The sequence below is a fragment of the Maniola hyperantus genome, chromosome Z (assembly GCF_902806685.2).
Source record: "Maniola hyperantus chromosome Z, iAphHyp1.2, whole genome shotgun sequence".
Lineage (NCBI taxonomy): Eukaryota > Metazoa > Arthropoda > Insecta > Lepidoptera > Nymphalidae > Maniola > Maniola hyperantus.
This window is the reverse complement of record NC_048564.1, coordinates 4,505,644-4,524,430: the sequence shown is the minus strand read 5'-3', so window position 1 is coordinate 4,524,430 and position 18,787 is coordinate 4,505,644. Positions and strand designations below refer to the sequence as shown.

General features: G+C 39.1%; 1 protein-coding gene across 6 annotated transcripts in view; it reads right to left on the bottom strand.

Moving 5' to 3' along the window:
- Nucleotides 1–539: 539 nt before the first annotated feature.
- The window catches only part of trio (trio Rho guanine nucleotide exchange factor), a 145,923-nt gene continuing 127,675 nt past the window's right edge, over nucleotides 540–18,787 (bottom strand). For 5 of the 6 annotated variants that reach the window (XM_069509008.1, XM_069509012.1, XM_069509011.1 and 2 more), the window contains 6 exons: nucleotides 18,485–18,711; nucleotides 11,716–11,917; nucleotides 6,311–7,354; nucleotides 5,987–6,229; nucleotides 5,662–5,853; nucleotides 540–5,007 (listed from right to left, as the gene is read on the bottom strand). In XM_069509008.1, the coding sequence (XP_069365109.1) occupies nucleotides 4,897–5,007; nucleotides 5,662–5,853; nucleotides 5,987–6,229; nucleotides 6,311–7,354; nucleotides 11,716–11,917; nucleotides 18,485–18,711 (2,019 nt within the window). In that variant the 3' untranslated portion in view covers nucleotides 540–4,896. Of the gene's footprint in view, nucleotides 5,008–5,661; nucleotides 5,854–5,986; nucleotides 6,230–6,310; nucleotides 7,564–11,715; nucleotides 11,918–18,484; nucleotides 18,712–18,787 lie in introns of those variants that run through there. The other variant, XM_069509013.1, reaches the window with a different exon arrangement.

Here is an 18,787-nt window from a genome sequence, read left to right as displayed (position 1 = left end):
AATAGGTTTAAGTTTCGTGTAATTACTAACACCAATAATATGATCCTCGATGGTCGAAATAAAACATTTTATTTATTTATTTATCTCTTTATATAAAAATATGAATGGTCTTGGAGAGTGACATAGGCTACTTTTGTCTCGCAAAATCAAAAAGATCCCACGAGATTTTTAAAAACCCTGATTTTACGCGGACGAAGTCACAGGCATCAGCTAGTATTTTTTATAAATGCGATCTTCTAGTTCAAGTGTATCTAGTTGTTTATGGCCCATCCGTTTAACCTATTATCCTATAATGTATCTTATACCTTTACCAAAAGTTTGGCATAGGTAATGTTATAGTTCGAGCATCGTTTATCCAGGGTTTATCCGGTAGAGTTGAATGTACAGTTGTTGAAATTTACGGGAAGGAGTCTGACATACTCGTAGTACTACCAATAAAGGTACACATAAGCATATGCGTATATGTGCCACGTTATACATAATTATGTAAGATCTCATATTTTTAAAAAGCAAGTTAGGAGTATCCAAATAAAACAAGGTTTCATAAATTTATTCATAATGTATTAAACTATAATTCAAAGTTACATCAGTTCTAATACAATTTTATAGTAAGAATATTGCTAGCAGATGGCGGACGGGCGGTTTGCTAGCTAGTCAAACAAAATAAAGTAAGATGCAGATTTTGCTATTACTAAACAACTTTTCTTTGAATACAATCATTTATTAATCAGTTACTATAATTTCATCACAACGTTGAGAATTTGGAGAAATAAAACTAAAATTTCTAAAATACTGAGCTGATCAAGCGCTATACCTAAAATGCTAACTACTCTTTTTTTCTTTGGACTGATGTCGACACTTTAACTGATTAATAAACTTACAAGTAAACAGATTACTAATACTAAAAATGGATAAATATCAAATTTATTCCTTAGTTAAATTACAATAGAAAAAACTACCCTAATACGCCTATAGCACATCGCCGGGAAACCAGAGCAGCTGAAGTTTCGTCATGACTCGTGACTTGTCTTTAGGCGACGACGTGCGAAACAGGAGCGAAACCGCCTGGTCTAATGCCGACACTTGACTCGGTGGAAAATCATGCTGAAGCGGTTTTGCTGCTTTGGCTTGGCAGCGGAGATATGCTAAGGCCTCAATGAAATTTTAAAGTAAAATGATATATTGTGTTCAACACAAGTGGACTAATCTGAACACGAGGCGTATGACTGCGCGAACCGCCGTCGTGCAACATTAGATTGGACTACTTGTTTTGCGCGCACTATACTCCAGACGAGGCCCCGCCGCCGCTAGTAACATAATATGAAGTTCTCGTAACTACACTAGGCATATTTACATGCAAAAATTGCCCTTGTCGTACAACTGTAAGCGAATAAAATACAATATAAAAACTATGATGATTTTTGCAAATATTAATAAAAATAATAACTTCACAACGCTACTTTTTCTTTCACTTAAAAATTAGCAGTCCAGTTTTGAAATTTATCATTACTGGTATTAATAAAAAATACTTGGTATCAATAATAAAATTACCATTTAAAATGATATTGGTATAAATTGATTGTATTAAAATATTTCGATAATAAAATTACTATTTAAAATAATGATACTCAATTGAATGTTTAATAATAACCGGCAAACATAAAAATGTTTCAATTCGAATAATAATATAGGTAGATATTATATTAAAAGATCACAGTGATAACAGTTAAAAAATTAAAATAATGTAGCTGAGATAGACAAATTATTTCAATAAAGTGTTTGTTACAATACAACTTACATTCATATATAAATTACTTTATCATATAAAAATAATCCCTTCAGTAAGCCATTTTTTCGAGATAATAATGTTTATTAGTGAATATGCCATCGGACTATCTACACAACCTACAGAGAATTCTATTTTATTTCTTTCTAAGGACGTCTTTCGTGAGTCATGACTGTTTTGCGAAATCACACCGACACTACACTAAAGGAAGGAAAAAAAAGAAAATTTTTGACTTTGAACACTAATAAAATGAAACATTTGCACTTCAAAATCGTAAGTTTAGTCCTTAATGACACGTTCTTTTTTGTTTAAGGTCAGTGTAGCTCTGAGACGAGGGAAATAAGTTTGGTGACTATCTAGACTACCGCCATTTTGCGGATATTTTCTCTAACTTCTATATTATCAGTGTTAGCGCGGTTGCATAAGCTTCACGTTTTGAAACAGATGGCATTAGTATTGGAATAAGCATGCGATATCATTAATGGATTATAATTTTCTTTGTAGGTAGTATAAACAGTAACACTTGCGAATTAAAACGAATTTCGCGCACGCACGCACACGTCGCGTCCTAATGCTGACTCAACTATTTTACTAATAACTAGCTATGAGCTATCGGATACTTATATCGAGAGTTCACGTTACATTCACTAACACATAAAAATTTGCAATTTGGTTACAAATTAAGATATAACTATACGCTCGCTAAAACTTAAGTCTATATACATTTTAATAGTATTTTTAAAAGATACAAATTAGGGATAAGCATGAAACATTATTTTAAGCAAAATCACAGACACTTTCCTTACAATCGGCCCCTTATGGACTTGTATATTTTTAATTAGCAATGTCCTCTTATAACTCGGTACGAATGTTTTGTTGATTTCATCACAAAATCACACACGTTTGAGCGAATTTCGATAGAGGTATACTATAGTCTGATTTTTAGCTCCATGGAAATCTGACTGTTCCCACGAAAAATAAAATATGCTATGGATTCTAAGGATTAAAAGAAAAGATTTTCATAAAAAAAATAAGTTTGTTTTAAATTGTTGATTTATAGAGCACTATTTTAATTTCAAGTGACACAGTTTATTGAATATCAAGGTTGATACAATAAGTAATTTTGGAGAAAATTTTGTAAGAGATTTAGGGTAATTTGGCGCAAAATCGAACTTCAGCTGGTATAATGCATAAATTTTTAGTTGTCTCTCGCCATTTTAACTTTATGTGTCAACTGTCATGTCAAAAGTACGATTTTACTCCTTATTATAATGCCCATGATACACATGCTAGTCAATGGCATGTTAGTAGCTGGCAGGCTGGCATGCCAGCTACTAGCAGAATGTCGGTGTGTGATACACATGCTTGTAACTGGTATGCCAGTTACTAGAAAGGCTGCGTACCGTGCCAGTGACGTGCGAGTTGAAGATCACAAAATGAATATTTATGAAGAAATAAATAGTGTTACAATATAACTCGCGATTATCTTAGTGAAGAAACTTTTGAAAACAATGAATAGACACAAAAAAGAAAACAATATGGAGAGAAATTGGATTAGTAGTAGTACGATGTGCGAGTTACTAGCAAACACGTTACGACGTGTTTCGCGTGCTTGTAGCTGGCATGCGAGTCCCCCGTCCCACTTCCCCTATAGGGGAAAAAATCAAACGCCGTGCGATCTACTGGTATGCCATATACTGGCATGCGAGCTACTGGCAGAACCTCGATACATATGATACTCGATGATACTCGTTCTTGCTAGTAGCTGGCATGCTTTTGTGCTAGCTACTAGTGCGAGCTACTGGCATGTGTATCAAGCGCTTATAGTTGATCCGAACTTTTGATATAACAGTTGACACATATAATTAAAATGGCGAGTGAGTTCTCATTTTGTGCAGACTATAACCCTTTTTTATACAAATAACCCACCTAATGTGTAAAATGGCAACTCAGAGTTCCGCGGAACTAAAAATCAGACTATAGTTACCAACTGCAGACATAGCAAGCAACAACACTCTGCTGCAGTTATGCAATACACTTAAGAATAAGAGAAACTTAGCGCTTTTTACCAAAACAATCGATTAATTTCTAATTTATGTGTACCTTAATCAAATATTTTTTTCCAATTCATCCTTCAACCTACAAAACCTAGGGTTGTATTATTTTTTATATATTCAAAATTTCATTTCATGTACAAAAACATTAAGTTTCTCATATAAAATTTCAAAATATTAAACAGAATTCAAAGTAGCATGCATACTAAGACGAGTTGCTATTTCCAAAAACGCGCATATATTAACGAAACAGATAGGTGGGCACATATGACTATAATACGAACGCTAATAAAACTAAAGCTTAACATAACCCTATGATGAGCGTAAGAATAGCTCGGGAAGAAGTCACAGTTCCTTGGCTTGCCTTCTACCGTTGTTCACTGACTTTAAAGAATTCAGTTTACACGTTCTCCCTTTTACAATTCGGCTAACGTTATACTTGGAATTGATTAACAACTGAACTTTGCTCGTCGTTTGTATTTTCAATATCAACAGTTTAATTTAGGTACACAATTTTGTCATTGGCAATGGCCATTATAATTTAATTCACTTTAACCGTAAAACGTAAAATATCAGAAAGGAGACGGTCCAATCTGGGCCTCAGGTTACAAACTTTACTAACAAAAATACTCGCTAAGGATTTAACAATAAAAATAAAGATAAAATTAATGTAATAAAAAGCTATATTTTGATATCATTATAGTGTACACTATCCTGGCCTGAATTCCATACATTTTTGAATCGTCTCCTTTAAAGTCACGTAATTAAAAATGGTGTAATTGTAACCAAATTGTTATAAAATAATAATAAAATGTCATTACGAGTAATGCTAGTAATCGAAGATGTTTAGTTTATACATCAGAGGCATTCGTCACAATACAATACGGTCACAAGTTCGCATTAACTTAAAAAGGATAGCCGCGGATTCGAACTTAGTGATTTACAGCCAAATGGGTTCTCCAGAGGTAATCCCTCGTGCTGCCCTGGCAGCGTCTAGAAGTCAGAGTTACTTGCAATATGAGATGCCCCTTGCGGTCGGTCGGCGAGGGGTGCGCGTCAGGTGTCGTTGGGCGACCGCAGCGAGTGCAACGCGTTGCCGAGCCCCGACGGCCGGCGTCGCTCCAGGAACGTTTTCAGCTGAGTCGCCGACAGCGCCGTGTTACTCGCCTGGAAACAACCTTACCGTCAGATTTAGCGCTCGAACAACGATTACAAATAGGCGAATGAGGCTCTGTGCGTGCTCGACCACGCACGCTCAGCGTCCCAGCGGGAAGCATTAACAGACTGGTCACGTACTCCAAGAAATATACCTACAGCGGCGCCGTCACTTGAGGGCATTTGCGCAAGTCTCTTTGTTATGAATGACGAGAGAAAAAGATAAACATAAAGATAATAAGATAGAAAGAGTGGCGTCAATTAAAGTGCGGGACGCAGCGCTGGATTGCTTATTTGTCTTGCGGACGGATCCTTTTGTAAAGGTATTAATTATTATAAGGTACTTTTGTGTATTCTGTGGCAGTATAAACACTTATAAGTCACGCCGAACAAGCCCAGAAAACTAATTTGTGAATGGCGCGAAAATATCTCAGCCAATCATAGCGCGCGTCTGTCCGCTATTGGCACAGCATGTTTTGCGCGAATTATGAGCACGAGTGTCTTTTATTCTTGAGTTTAAAATCTTAACGTCAACCAATTTGGTCTGTATTTCATTGGTGTACATTCGATTTTAGTCGGCGTTACGTTGCGTTTTCTTTAATCCATGCAACTCTAGCACTGTACTCGCATTAATTGATGATGTTCATAGTGTCTCCTGACGCCTACCTCTTGGAACCAGGAGTCCCGCAGCGCGTCGCTGGGCGCGAGGCGGCGCGCGGGCGCGGGCTCCAGCAGGCGTCGGATGAGGCTCTGTGCGCGCTCGTCCACGCCCGTCCAGTGCTCCGGCGGGAAGCAGTAGTCGCACTTGATGATGTTCGCAGTCGTCTCCTCGATCGATTCGTCCAGGAACGGCGACAGCTGGAAACATATTTTATATTGACCCCCACTAGATGATGTTCATTCAAAATTTCTTCTTGAATTTTGTATTAACATAATTATTTAGGTCTTCGGCAAATGTAACAACTGCCAAAATTAGCTTCAAAATAATTACCCCGGTGAGAAATACGTAAAGGAAGACACCAGTGGCCCAGGCGTCCCAAGCGGGCGCGGGCGGCCGGCCGAGGACGCATTCGGGCGGCGCAAACTCGAGCTGCGCGGGCGCAGGCGGTAGCACAGTGGCGCCCTCCGGCGCGCCGCCCGTCCCACCCGCGCCCTCCAGCTCCACGGCGGAGCCCAGGTCCACCAGCTTCAACTGCGGCTGCGCACCGCCCAGCTCGACTAGGATGTTTTCCGGCTGGCGATACGAAAGAGTTTTTGCGTTCATTGCGCATAAATTGAACAATCTTTATGTCAATAGTTATAATGCAGTACTCACGCGCACGTCGAGATGCGCGACGTTGTTGGAGTGGAGCCAGTCGAGGGCGGAGAGCAGGTGGCGCGTGTGCGTGGCGACCGTGCGCTCCGTGTAGAGCGCAGGCTCGGATGCGGCCCAGTCCAGCAGCGCGCCGCCGCCCACCAGCTCCAGCACTAGCGTGTGCGCACCCGCGCGAGGCACCTCCGCAAACAGAGCCAGCGCACGCACCACCGCGCCGTGCGCGCCGCCCGATAGGATGCGGTACTCGCGGACCGCGTCCGCGCCGCGCCCGCTCGCTACCTGCTTCAGCGCAACCCTCTGCCCCGTGCCGGTGTCGCGAGCCGCCAGGACACGGGCGGTCCTGCCGCGCCCGATCTCCTCCTCGAGTGCGTACCGGCGGGCGAACTGTTCCCGTTGCCAGGTGCCACCCCCGCCGCACGTGGCAGGGCCCGACGCCGCCCCCGCCGCTCCGCTCCGAGCGCTCACCACACGGAAGCTATACGTGCCCGCGGGCAACTCTTCCAGCGCCAGCGTGTTCGCCGCAGCCGGCGTCTCGGTGGCCCGCCTCCACTCTCCCTCGCCGACTCGGCAGTACTCCAAGTGCACGGCTTCCGACTCGTCCCACTGAACCACGAGGCCGCCGCCAGGATGCGCGCGCACGGCGGGCACGCCCGGCGCGCCGCCCGCGCCCACTGTCAGGCGCGCCGAGCTCTGCACACCACCGAGCTCGTTGCTGACGAGGCAGCAGTAGACGCCGGCGTCAGAGGCTCGGCACGCGTGGATGGTGAGCGTGGCGAGCCCGTCGGGCGCGAAGGCTATGGCGAAGCGGCCGCCGTGGCGCAGCGCGCGCGTCTCGGGCGCCGTCTTGCGCCACGAGGCGGAGGCGCGCGTGGCGAGCGCGCGGCAAGCCAGCGTGGCCGAGGCGCCAGCCGCCACCGCCACGTCGGCGGCGGGCTCGGCCAGCTCGGGTGCGCGCAGCTCCGTCACCACGCCCTCGCTGGGCTCAGCCGCGCCGCCGCTGCCGCCGCGCCGCAGCTTCAGTCCCCAAGCGCGCTTCGGTAAGCCCTGCCGCACGCACCGATCACAACGCTTAGATTATGCTCATACGATACAATACAAGCCTCTCATGCAAGCTCACCCGTCTTTTCTCTGATAGTTGTGTCATCTGACCGTCGATCGTTTCAGTTATGTATTTCCTTATTACTATTTACAATTATTAAAATTAATGAACACCTCTGAGTCACAGTAAAAAGAAATTCCCGTGAATATCATACCTACAACAAAAGAGATATACAAGCGTTAACATAGTAATCATGCAAAAGAAATGGAGCAACAAAAATATTTCAATAATATTATGTTCCTAACATTAGAAAAGAAAATATGGGAAACAAAATTTACGAAAATTACAGTACTTACATTAAATACTTCGTATATGATATTTTGATTCTGGTTAGTTTTATAAATGGGACGTCTATAGATGTACAAAGCAAAAAGTTGCAAATAAAATTAACAAAGCCTGCAAAGTCTATATTCGTGATAAAATTAGATGCAATATTCATATTTCGTTTTTTTTAAATAAGTACTTATAACATTTTTTTCTTCTCGCATCAATTTTCAAAATTTTTGACAATTTCTAAATAAAACTGCAGATAGCCAATGTAGTTTGTAGATGCAAGAAATTAGAAAATAATGAGAAAGGCAAGCAGATAAATAAAAACCCTGAAGTAAGTTACCGTGTACAATAATTAGTACCATAGAGTTATAGATTAATCTATATTAGTGTCTCAAAGAAAGGTTAGTACGTTTGTTAATCCCCTTTTCTAAAAAGCGCCTTTTCGATAACAACTTAAACTCAGCTTTACAATTTTTCATATACGATTGATATTGGTATGATGAAAACAAAGTTGAGTTGAGTTATTGTCATAAAGGTACTGTCCACTCTATAGATGTGTTGCACTCTATACAGATAGGCTTCAAGTTGTCTATTGTGATTTATATTGAAGGCAACATAACAGTCGCCATCCATTCAACTACTGATCCCTATGTATTGGACTCAGATAACATTTATGAAGTATGACCACTGTACTGACAAACACAAGTACGCTGGAAAAAGTGTGCCATACATAATGAAAGTTATTTTTTATGTTGATTTGAAGCGCCCCACTGGGCGTACTGGGAACTAAAATTGACACTTTGTGTCAAAAGGTGTCTGTGTTGATACTATATCGATAGATGTCTTATCAGTAACACTTACTTGAGTGCGCTCACGTGACGTTTATTGTTACTATTAGCGCTAAAATAGCGGAAATCAAGTCACTTCAAAAACAGGTCGAGAATCGCATGTCCAGCGTACTTGTAGTATTTTAGTAGAGGTCAGTGAGTACGAGCATGATCCTCTGCACTTGATAGCGGATATTAGATATTTACTGGCTTACCACAAAAACTTAAGGCGCGGTTTAAACAAGCGTTAAACGCATGCAGTCTATGGACTAAGGACTGCATGCGTTTATTTTCATTACGTATTTAAGGTGATAAACCTTGTTTAAGTTTTTGTGATGAGACCCTTTTATTGCAGGATGTCGATAGATACATTACGAAATAAGTTGCTTAAATTAATTTGCTTAGACTGGCCATATACGGACAGCTTTGACAGCCGGATTGTTGGTACACGGATGCTCAAGCAGTCGACTGCATTTGAATTAACAACTCCTAACGGCGGTTACGCACTCATCCGATCAGAAACCGTGAAAATACGTTCTTTTTTGTTTTATATAGTAGCTTTTACACACGTCGTAGATATTTTTTATATCCGTATTTTCACGGATTCGTATCGGATGAGTACGTGATCGCTGTTAAGCAGTGCAACTTACAGGCAGTCGATTCTTATGTCTTTTTCTAAACTAAAAGAGTATCTGCATTTTTTTAATATTGTTAGAAAAGGAGGGAAATCAATTTTAAATTAACAAATTACAATTTTAGTGGTGCTGAACAACAAACACTATGATCAAGACTAGCACCTAAAGTGACCTTAGGTTTGAAAGTTTTAAATTAAGATAAGTTTGTCTGTCCTTTTCTGATTACATTGGTAAGAAAAAGATGTGGATACTCTACAATTTAGTTGCCATCATAATCAGTACCAACAAAAGGAATGTTGTATACTAGGTAGTTTGCTTTGCAATCGTGACTGCTTCAAGCTGTCCATGTATGGTCGCTCTTAGACCTACTGCAGTGATGGTAGTTCGTGGGCCTGAGCTTCTTTCATGTTATAGTACTTTTTTTCCTTGAATTTATCTTCCAAAACCGGGAAAATTTGCGTAAACTTCTAACTAGTGTTCGAGTAAACTCCACAGTCTGTTACCATACATTCAAATTAGAGTAGATATAGATAATAGATATGTATATAGAGTCAATTTAGAGTACGTTTCCACTGAAGCGGGATAGAGTGGAGACGTGTGTCTTCGACAAAACACGGCAATTGCAAAATATATAACGATATCTAACAACAATCTAATTGATCTAATGAACATATCTCCGGTCCAATCCACTTCAGTGGGGACGCGCCCTTAAGGCTACTTAGGCTGAGATCTATAGAGCGAACTTAACTTTGCTCAGACGTAAGACACTGTTAAAACGAGACAGCGTTATATCGCTGACATCTGCCTCGTTTTTACTGAAACTTATATCTGAGCAAATTCAAAGTACGCTCTGCTCTATACGTCTCAAGGTTTATAGCCCACTCGTTTCAACACCATGCACTTGTCTGAGTCAAATATTTAATCGTAGTAAGCACCAGGTCGTTTATATTATATCTATTTGGTACTCCAGCACCCTAGTTTGATAGCTGCAGCTGGCGTGAAGATTTCAATTCTGATTGACTGGTGCAACTTCCTTTGTACACAATCTTTAAACTAATCTATAACAGACTGAAAAATAGCTCAATCTCTTGCATAATGATCTCCTGCGGAAAACGATACCATTATTTGAAGACCTGTCAATTTAGTTGAGTTTATTTTAACCGGTGATAGTCGATTTCGGCCACCAGTCAGGGCGTCTGACTTTTAATCAATTAAATATCAATTGCTCAACGATGAAGGAAACATCGTAAGAAAACCTGCATGCCTGCAAGTTTTCTATAATAATGTTTTTTAATTTGCCAATCCGCACTTGGCCAGATAGCGGACTATGTCTTAAATTGTCTCATTCTGAGGATAATTTACGAGATGGAATGGCAATTTGAGATGATGGTGGCGGTGGTGATGATGATGATGAATTTAGTTGAGAGATTGTGTAGAACCGAATGAGCACTATTTTCCCATTATTAGTTAAATTGTACAGTTGCACCTTCTGTAGCAATCACAATTTTTGTGTTAAGGACTGTCTACAGGCTATACCTATTACGTTTAGAATTGACTGAATACAGTTCGTGTCACATAAGTCTACCGCTCTGACGTCAAGATTTCCGTACAGCCACGTATGTACAGTCGCATGATGCTATGGAGTGTTCAGGCGGAAACAAACTATGGGAATTTGGATAATACATATAGTATACTGAACTGTGCGAACTGTCGGACGTAAGTCGCGGACATATACCGGAGGGATACTCGCAAGCCGCGTCCCAAACGACTGCTTCACGCTTTAGAGTACGAAGAAAAAACATTTAGTTTAAGTTTAAAAATAATTTTGTTGAACATTATAGGGACACTTTTAATGCGAATGAATAATATTAAGAACAATGATTTAAATACAATAACAACGCGTATAGCGGTCTGATCAAAAGCTGGCAAGTACAACACATTCACACATTGCGCTTTTGGAGTAAAACTCTCTCTCGCAAAACTTTAAGAGGATAATCTCATAAAAAAGTGTATGTTTTTAGGGTTCCGTACCCAAACAGTAAGACGGAGCCCTATTAATATTACTCTACTGTCGGTCTGTTTGATATTTCATGCATCACTTAAATAGTATAGTATACGCTAGCTATAAATACGAGACAGATGCGTCGTGACTCCAGTTCCACCTACAGTTCTTGCATAAAGAAACCTACCCACTAGTTTAAGCTTCTACTGTACATACTTACCATTCTTTTAATTTTTATTGTTCTACATTGTACCTATCAACACAGAGCACAGTAAAATCGACTGTAGTTTTTGTGGCACTGAATGTAATAAAACTCACGAGTGCGCGTTGGCTCATGATTATGTTCAAGTCGTATGTATGCGTGTTCAAGCGCTTGCTCGCGATTGACCGCATTACAGGCACGTACCTAATATGCATGTCCATGACGTAACAATAAGTTCACGAGCGCTCGTGAATTGCAAGAACTATTCGTACATAACAGAGCGGCAAGCTTACGCTATGTGAACTTTACGTATCGCATGGTGTGGAACCGAGCGGCGTGTGTTAGAGCTGTTGGTAGTGGAACTCACATTGTGGTGTTGCGGCGAAGTCGGGGTGAGGGGCGCGTCGGAGGCCTTCTTGGAGTCGTCCCTCGCGCTCGAGGGCAGGTTGATGGTGTTGGCCTTAGCGTGAGCGCGCTGCGTGCGCCCGCGCAGTTCGGGTGCGAGCCGCCCGCCCACGGACGGCGGCACGCTCTCAGTCTTGCGGAGCCCGCACCACCCCTCACCCGTGCTACCGGGACGGGAATAGGACATTTAAATAAAAACAAAAACGAACTAAACAGGACTAAGGTAGACCAGCATCCTATCAGGTATGTTGTGTTTTAGCGTTAAAAATATCATGGTGATAATCTTTATAAATACATGTATAAAGCTAGACTTTCGAGTCGAGTGGCTGTCACGTCAGGGAAACTGCGACAGAGCGGTAGATTAGTACTATGCAAATGTAGATAACGTCATTCAGCGCAGTGACACTGACGCGGCGTCTAGTGCTGCTGCGCTCGAATATCGTTCTCCACATTTAAATAGTACATTAATCTGCCGCTCTGCGGCGGCGTCACTGACGCGACAGAGGCTCGACTCGAAAATCCACCTTGCCGGCTCAAACTCTGTTTTTTGCCGGAGTATATCCGACTACTCGACACGGCACTCAGCAGACCAGCAGACCACGAATAGGGACCTAAGATGAGTCTGAAACTAGTCAGGCATACTCGGGCAAAAAGTGAGTTTGAACTGGTTCATATATATTTACTTATGTTGAGTTTATTAGCATAAATTCAAGTTTCTACTTAAGAGTCACCAAGTATAGTATTCATCCATCGTAATTACAAAGGATGGTATATCAATTAACTTTTTATGGTCACGGAATAAGTAAATAATTTAAGTGTCAAAAGACTGCAAAAATTAATTATCTGATAAAATAATTACAGTAATATAGTATTTACTATATATGTCTTGACTTAATGAAATGAACGGCATGTTAAGGTAATCTGTGATAAAATATTATAATAGTAATAAGTCAAAATAGCATTATTTTTTAGCATTGTTTTGGCGTTATATTGTGTTACTTTGGCTCGAAGCTGGTCTCACTGAAATAAAACTAAAAGTAAGTAATAAAATAAGCATGCGGGACTAGAAAGCATGAAACCACAAGCATTTTTATTCACATTTATTGGTTATATGTGTAACATACACGTAGTACAGTGTTGTTTAAAGGGATTATTTCTATTTACAAGTTCTCATTTTATAAATATGGTATAATAATATATATATACAAGAGCTTTTATAATATTAATAATTATTAAGCAGAGAGATAAAGATATATTTTTGAAAATACAATCGTCCTCGACAGTAATTTGTAACAATGTATGATATTCTACATCACTAGTGGAACAATACTAATACTAAAATAATATACAACGTTATTCATGATTAAAAAGACTTGATAACTCTACTGGAAATAACTTATTTTTAATGAATAGTATAAAAATAATAATTATTATAAAATAATATTATACCTATTATTAATAGTTCTATTAAATTACTGCTATAAAAAGACTGAAAATCGTATGAATTTAAAAATATATACAAATAAAACACGGGACAACTTATAATAATGGCATTCTAGATGATATAAAAAATCATCAAATATGAAACAGTTCATTTAAAAGCTTTTATTAATATAAGTTACGTTAATTTTGCACTAAAAAATTACATATTTTGTTGCCTGGTGGAAGACATCACGACTTACGAGTTATTACCGTCTCAATTGTCCAATTTTATAAGAAAGTCATTTTTCGATGAACGTGCCATTGACAGTTTCTCAATTATTTTTTGATTAAATATATGAAGCTATTCTCCTTTCTACACTAAAAAAAAATCTTTATGTGTATTCTTAATTCAGAAGATATAGTAGTAAATTAAATTACTAGTTCTTGCAATGATCTTTTCTAAATTAAGTACTTACGTATTACATCATTACTAACATCGAAAGCGTAGCTTTATACTGAATACACAAATACTTTTCCAATAAATGCTGTCACTAATAAGTTTAAAAGTAATTTACTTATAAAGTTTTGTCACATTTGTGTACTCAGTCGTTAACCGTCTTAGTTTTAAAATTATCATATTATACCTAAACATTTCGCCAACATCTTTCCACCTTAAACTATCATACTTAGCAAATGAAAAGCAATTGTACAAATTAAATTGGCCCCGCTTATTTAAAAATTAATACTCTAAATCATAGTGTCAACACGTAACTAAATGGACGATCGCTTAGTCACTATTTGTCGTGAAATGGTAGGGTAAAATGTGTCCTCTAATTAGTTTAATACTAGAGTAAATACTAGATACGCGATTATAAGTTACACCTACTGGATTTGCAATTTAGCATGCTTTACTAAAGATTACATAAATGTAAGAATATAACTACGAACGAACTTTATTCACTTTTTTTGAATAGATACTAAGAAATTGTAAGTGTATTTTATCAATGTTACCCATGAGAAGCCAACACTACTTATATAACATGTTAGGGAGTACTCTCAAAGCTCGAGTCCTCTAACTACACTCAATCTCACCATTACTCTTACATTTTGCATACATTTTTCAATTACCCCAGGTCGTGTTTCCAGTCTCTCATCTTAACACTAACCGAATGAGTATTAATAATAACGATTGTTCTTACGTCTATCGATATTTAAATACTATGCAGACTTTGAGTATTGTATTATTACGACACTACATCAATGTATTAAAAGTGCGAAAAATGAATAAATTTTATTTGTTATTTATGAGAATTAAATAAATTATTCCCCCATGCAACTGCAACATTGTCGCATTGATCTACAATAGTTTGTTCAATTTAATATACCCTCAATTATGTTACGATAGGGATACAAACTCAAACTATCCCTATCGACACTCCACGTGGTCATGTCTGCGTAGTCGATTTCATTTTATTCGTAGCCTATATGATTATTTGAATAAAAATTGATATGTTTAATGTAATATAGTGTTAGCCGTGTTAAAACCCCCTCTTCCTTGACGTGTGACACAGATGTTATCGCAGAAGACGGCTGCGATTAGCTCTAAAATTACATCCAATATCCGATGTAAAGCGAGATTATTATAATTATAATATAACTAACTACGAATCAATTCCAAAGATTTCTTGAACACTAAGGGATTAACTACGTGATTATTAATAATAATTTTACTAACTTCCGATAATACGAGACACGAATTGGCAGTATATTATTGCAATAGTAGTTTTCGTTTTAGTGGTTACATATTCATTATTACTTATTAATATAATGTGAGTAAAATGAACGTTAGTTTCGCGTCGAAGTGTGCGCTTGTGGAATAACTCCTTATTGATTGCTATAAAAAATATTTAATATGATTAAAGATATGGCATTATAACAGCATGCATACAACAAAAAAATATTTAGTTTCAGGTACTCTTTGTGTGCTGCTGTGATAGCCTAGTGGTTTGGACGTCTGCCTTCTAATCGGAGGTCGGGGGATCGATCTGGGGCACGCACCCCTATCTTTTCCGAGTTATGTGCGTTTCAAGTAATTAAATATCACTTGCTTTAATGGTGAAGGAAAACATCGTGAAGAAACCTGCATGCCTGAGAGTTTTCCATAATGTTCTCAAAGGCGTGTGAAGTCTACCAATCCGCACATGGCCAGACTATGGCCAAAACCCTTCTCACTCTGAGAGGAGACCTGTGCTCTGTAGTGAGCCGGCGATGGGTTGATCATGATGATGATGACTCTTTGTGTGTATAATGGCTTTCATAATGTATTTCGTTTAAGTATTAACTACCAAAGGTGACTTTACCGAAGCCAATTATTTTCACAAGATACCGGTATTAGAATTATCACTATGGTGTAAATATTATATAAACTAGCTGACCCGGCGAACTTCGTACCGCCTATCAGTCGATTCTAATGTTTAAAATTTTTCTCTCCGTGAGAACCATCCCCGTACTTCAAGGAATATTATGAAAAAAGAATTAGCGAAATCGGTTCAGCCTGTTCCCAAGATTTGCGATCAGCAACAGAAGCAAAGCACCGAAATGAATCTTGTCTTTTCTTTATCGCATTTACAAAATATTTTGAGTTAGTAGAAAAAATAGCTTCCGTTTTGATAAAGTTAATATGAACAATAATATATAGTTAGTATAATTCGAAGCATATAAATAGTTATCCCGGCAAACAAGTTTCACATCATAGTCATGTATTACTTGGACGAAAAACATCCAATATTGAATGACAACTTTGTTATTTTCATAAGAGATGAGACTAAAACCATATTGCTCATCTATTATAGTCAGCAAATGGTTTAAATATTTTTATAATTATATTATATTCCGGCACTCCGCACAAGAAAAACTTATTCAATATAATATATTTAAAATAAAACGCATGAAACTTGGTTGTCGAAAACAACGTATCGTTGCTTTAACACCGCCGGTCCAGTGAGTGCCAATGAAAAAATCGACTATCACCCATGTACGAGTATATGTACTTAAACTAGTGTAAATTAAAAATCATATAAATTTTTATAGTTTTATAAAATAAATTCGACAGGGCTGTATTCTATCACCACTACTCTTTAACATCTATACTGAATATATAATGCGGATTGTGCTCGATGAATGGACGAAAGGTGTTTCAATAGGGGGACAAGTTATTACAAACCTTCGAAACGCTGATGATAAAACTCTTCTCGCATCATCTGAGAAGGATATAGGGGAATTCCTCAAACGCCTTGAGGATGCTAGCCTTGATTTTGGACTTGCAATCAATAGTGCCAAAACAAAGTTTATGATAGTCGATAGGAAAACTAATAACCGACCTGAGATAACTCAAATCAATAACTGTGAGGTGGTTCCTAACTACATCTACCTTGGTTCCACTATCACTAATAACGGGAATTGTGAGACTGAAATCAAAAGACGCTGTGCCGTAACTAGAGCAGCCGTCGAGAAGTTATCGAAGATCTGGAGAGACAAAAGAATTACAAAAAGTACCAAAGTTCGCCTTATGAAATGTCTTGTCTTTCCGATCTTTCTATACGCGGCTAAGACGTGGACCCTAAGACAAACTGACCGGCGGAAGATTGACGCTCTGGAAATGTGGTGCTGGAGACGCCTCTTAAGAATAAAATGGACCGCACATCGTACAAACGTCTCCATCCTTAAAGAACTAAAAATAAATCAGAGGCTTTCGTCACTTCTACAATTGCGAATCCTCAAGTTCTTTGGGCACATTACAAGGAAGAGTGGTACCATCGAACACGTCGTGGTACAAGGTCGAGTGGAGGGCACACGTCCGCGTGGGCGTTCCCCAACTAGGTGGACGGACTTAATCTGCTCTGCAACAAGCACACTTGTCTCCGTGTGTGCACATAATGTCACCAATAGAAGTCGCTGGAGGGAGATCGCACGAGCAGCAGTGAAGAATTCATAGCCACGACAACTCTGTCAAGAGTGAACGATTGAGAAGAATAAAATAAATAATTAATAATATAAAACTAGATGATGCCCGCGACTTCATCTGCGTGAATTTAAGTTTTTAAAATCCCATGGGAACTCTTTAATTTTTCCGGGATAAAAAGTAGCCGATGGTCTTCCCCGGGATACAAGCTATCGCTGTACCAAACGGCAAAATCGATTTAACGGATGGGCCGTGAAAGGCTAGCAGACAGACAGACAGACACACTTTCGTATTTATAATATTAGAATGGATTATGTAATAAAACAAGGTGTTATAGTTAATGTCGTAAGATCCGAGCAAACTGAGTTTAGGAGTTAGGACCGATGTGTAGACGTATTAAAAAACAATTTGAGTCTCATAGCGTAACACTCGTGGAAGATCATATGAGTACTTAATGAAATTGTTTAAAATTCCAATGTAACAACCCTGCAAACAGCTGATCACGGATATTAAATCGGAAAAATCTTCTGTGAACTGGAAAAATTTGAAACATTTGTCAGATAGCAGTGTGTGAAATGTATGGGTCTACATCTTTCTCTAATGGTAGTTTTGTACGAATATGTAAGTATATGCATCAGCTCTCTAGACTTATCCACTTAAGCGGAGCGGAACGATTGTGTTCAACGGACCAATCAGATTACCGATAGATGAAATGAAAAAACCCGGTCAAGTGCCAGTCGGATTCGCATACAAAGGGTTCGGTACCATCGTAAAATTGTATGGCAGCCATTTTTAAATTCGCCGTCTTGGTTTTCATTATTTGTTGTTATATGGCAATAGAAATACACATTCTGGAAAGGAGAAGTTTCAAGAATATATATATGGGCCTTCGGCTAGGTCTTGTACAGTATACTCAAAAATAGCCAAGACACCTTAAAACAGTGTTTAAGTAGGTATAACATTTTCTTTCAAATTACTCTGATAAAAACAAGAATTTTCGCATTTGTATTGCAACACAGAACAAAAATTCATCATGGCCGTAAGACCCGTAGACCTACATACGTAGACATTCATTATTATCATAAACACATTTTTTGATTAAAGATGTTTGCTTTTTGAAAAAGTAATAAAATAAAAGTAGGGAAGGTAAGGGAAGACCTGCATGAAATTGTTTTAAAATTATTTTCGTACTTTGTCTTGTCTCCGCTTTGGTGGATACCGCGCCTTAGCGTTCGTTAGTTATGTAACGGATCAAATTTGAAACCCATTATTGGCACTCCTTGGATCGGTTTGTACGCAGCGTTAGTACTCATAGAAGCGATGGCAGTAGTTAAAGTCCGGTACTTACGCAGTGGCGTTAGCCTCACGGTGCTTGATGAGGCTGGGGTTCTCGAGGAAGGCCCCAAATTCTTGCTGCGACTTAAGAATAGTAGACAAAGTCGAGATCCAGTAATTGCGCCGAGCTTCGGCCGCGCGGCACAGGAATGACTGCCTCTTAGACGGCTTGGTGGTATCAACCGTGTGGATGATGAACGTATTAGTGCCCTCCACCTCTTCTAGCTCCATCTTATTTATCTGAAGCAAGATTATTGCACAATAACTGCAAAAACTAGGCTATAGTTCCGGCGTTCTTGTTTCTTGCCACGTGAAA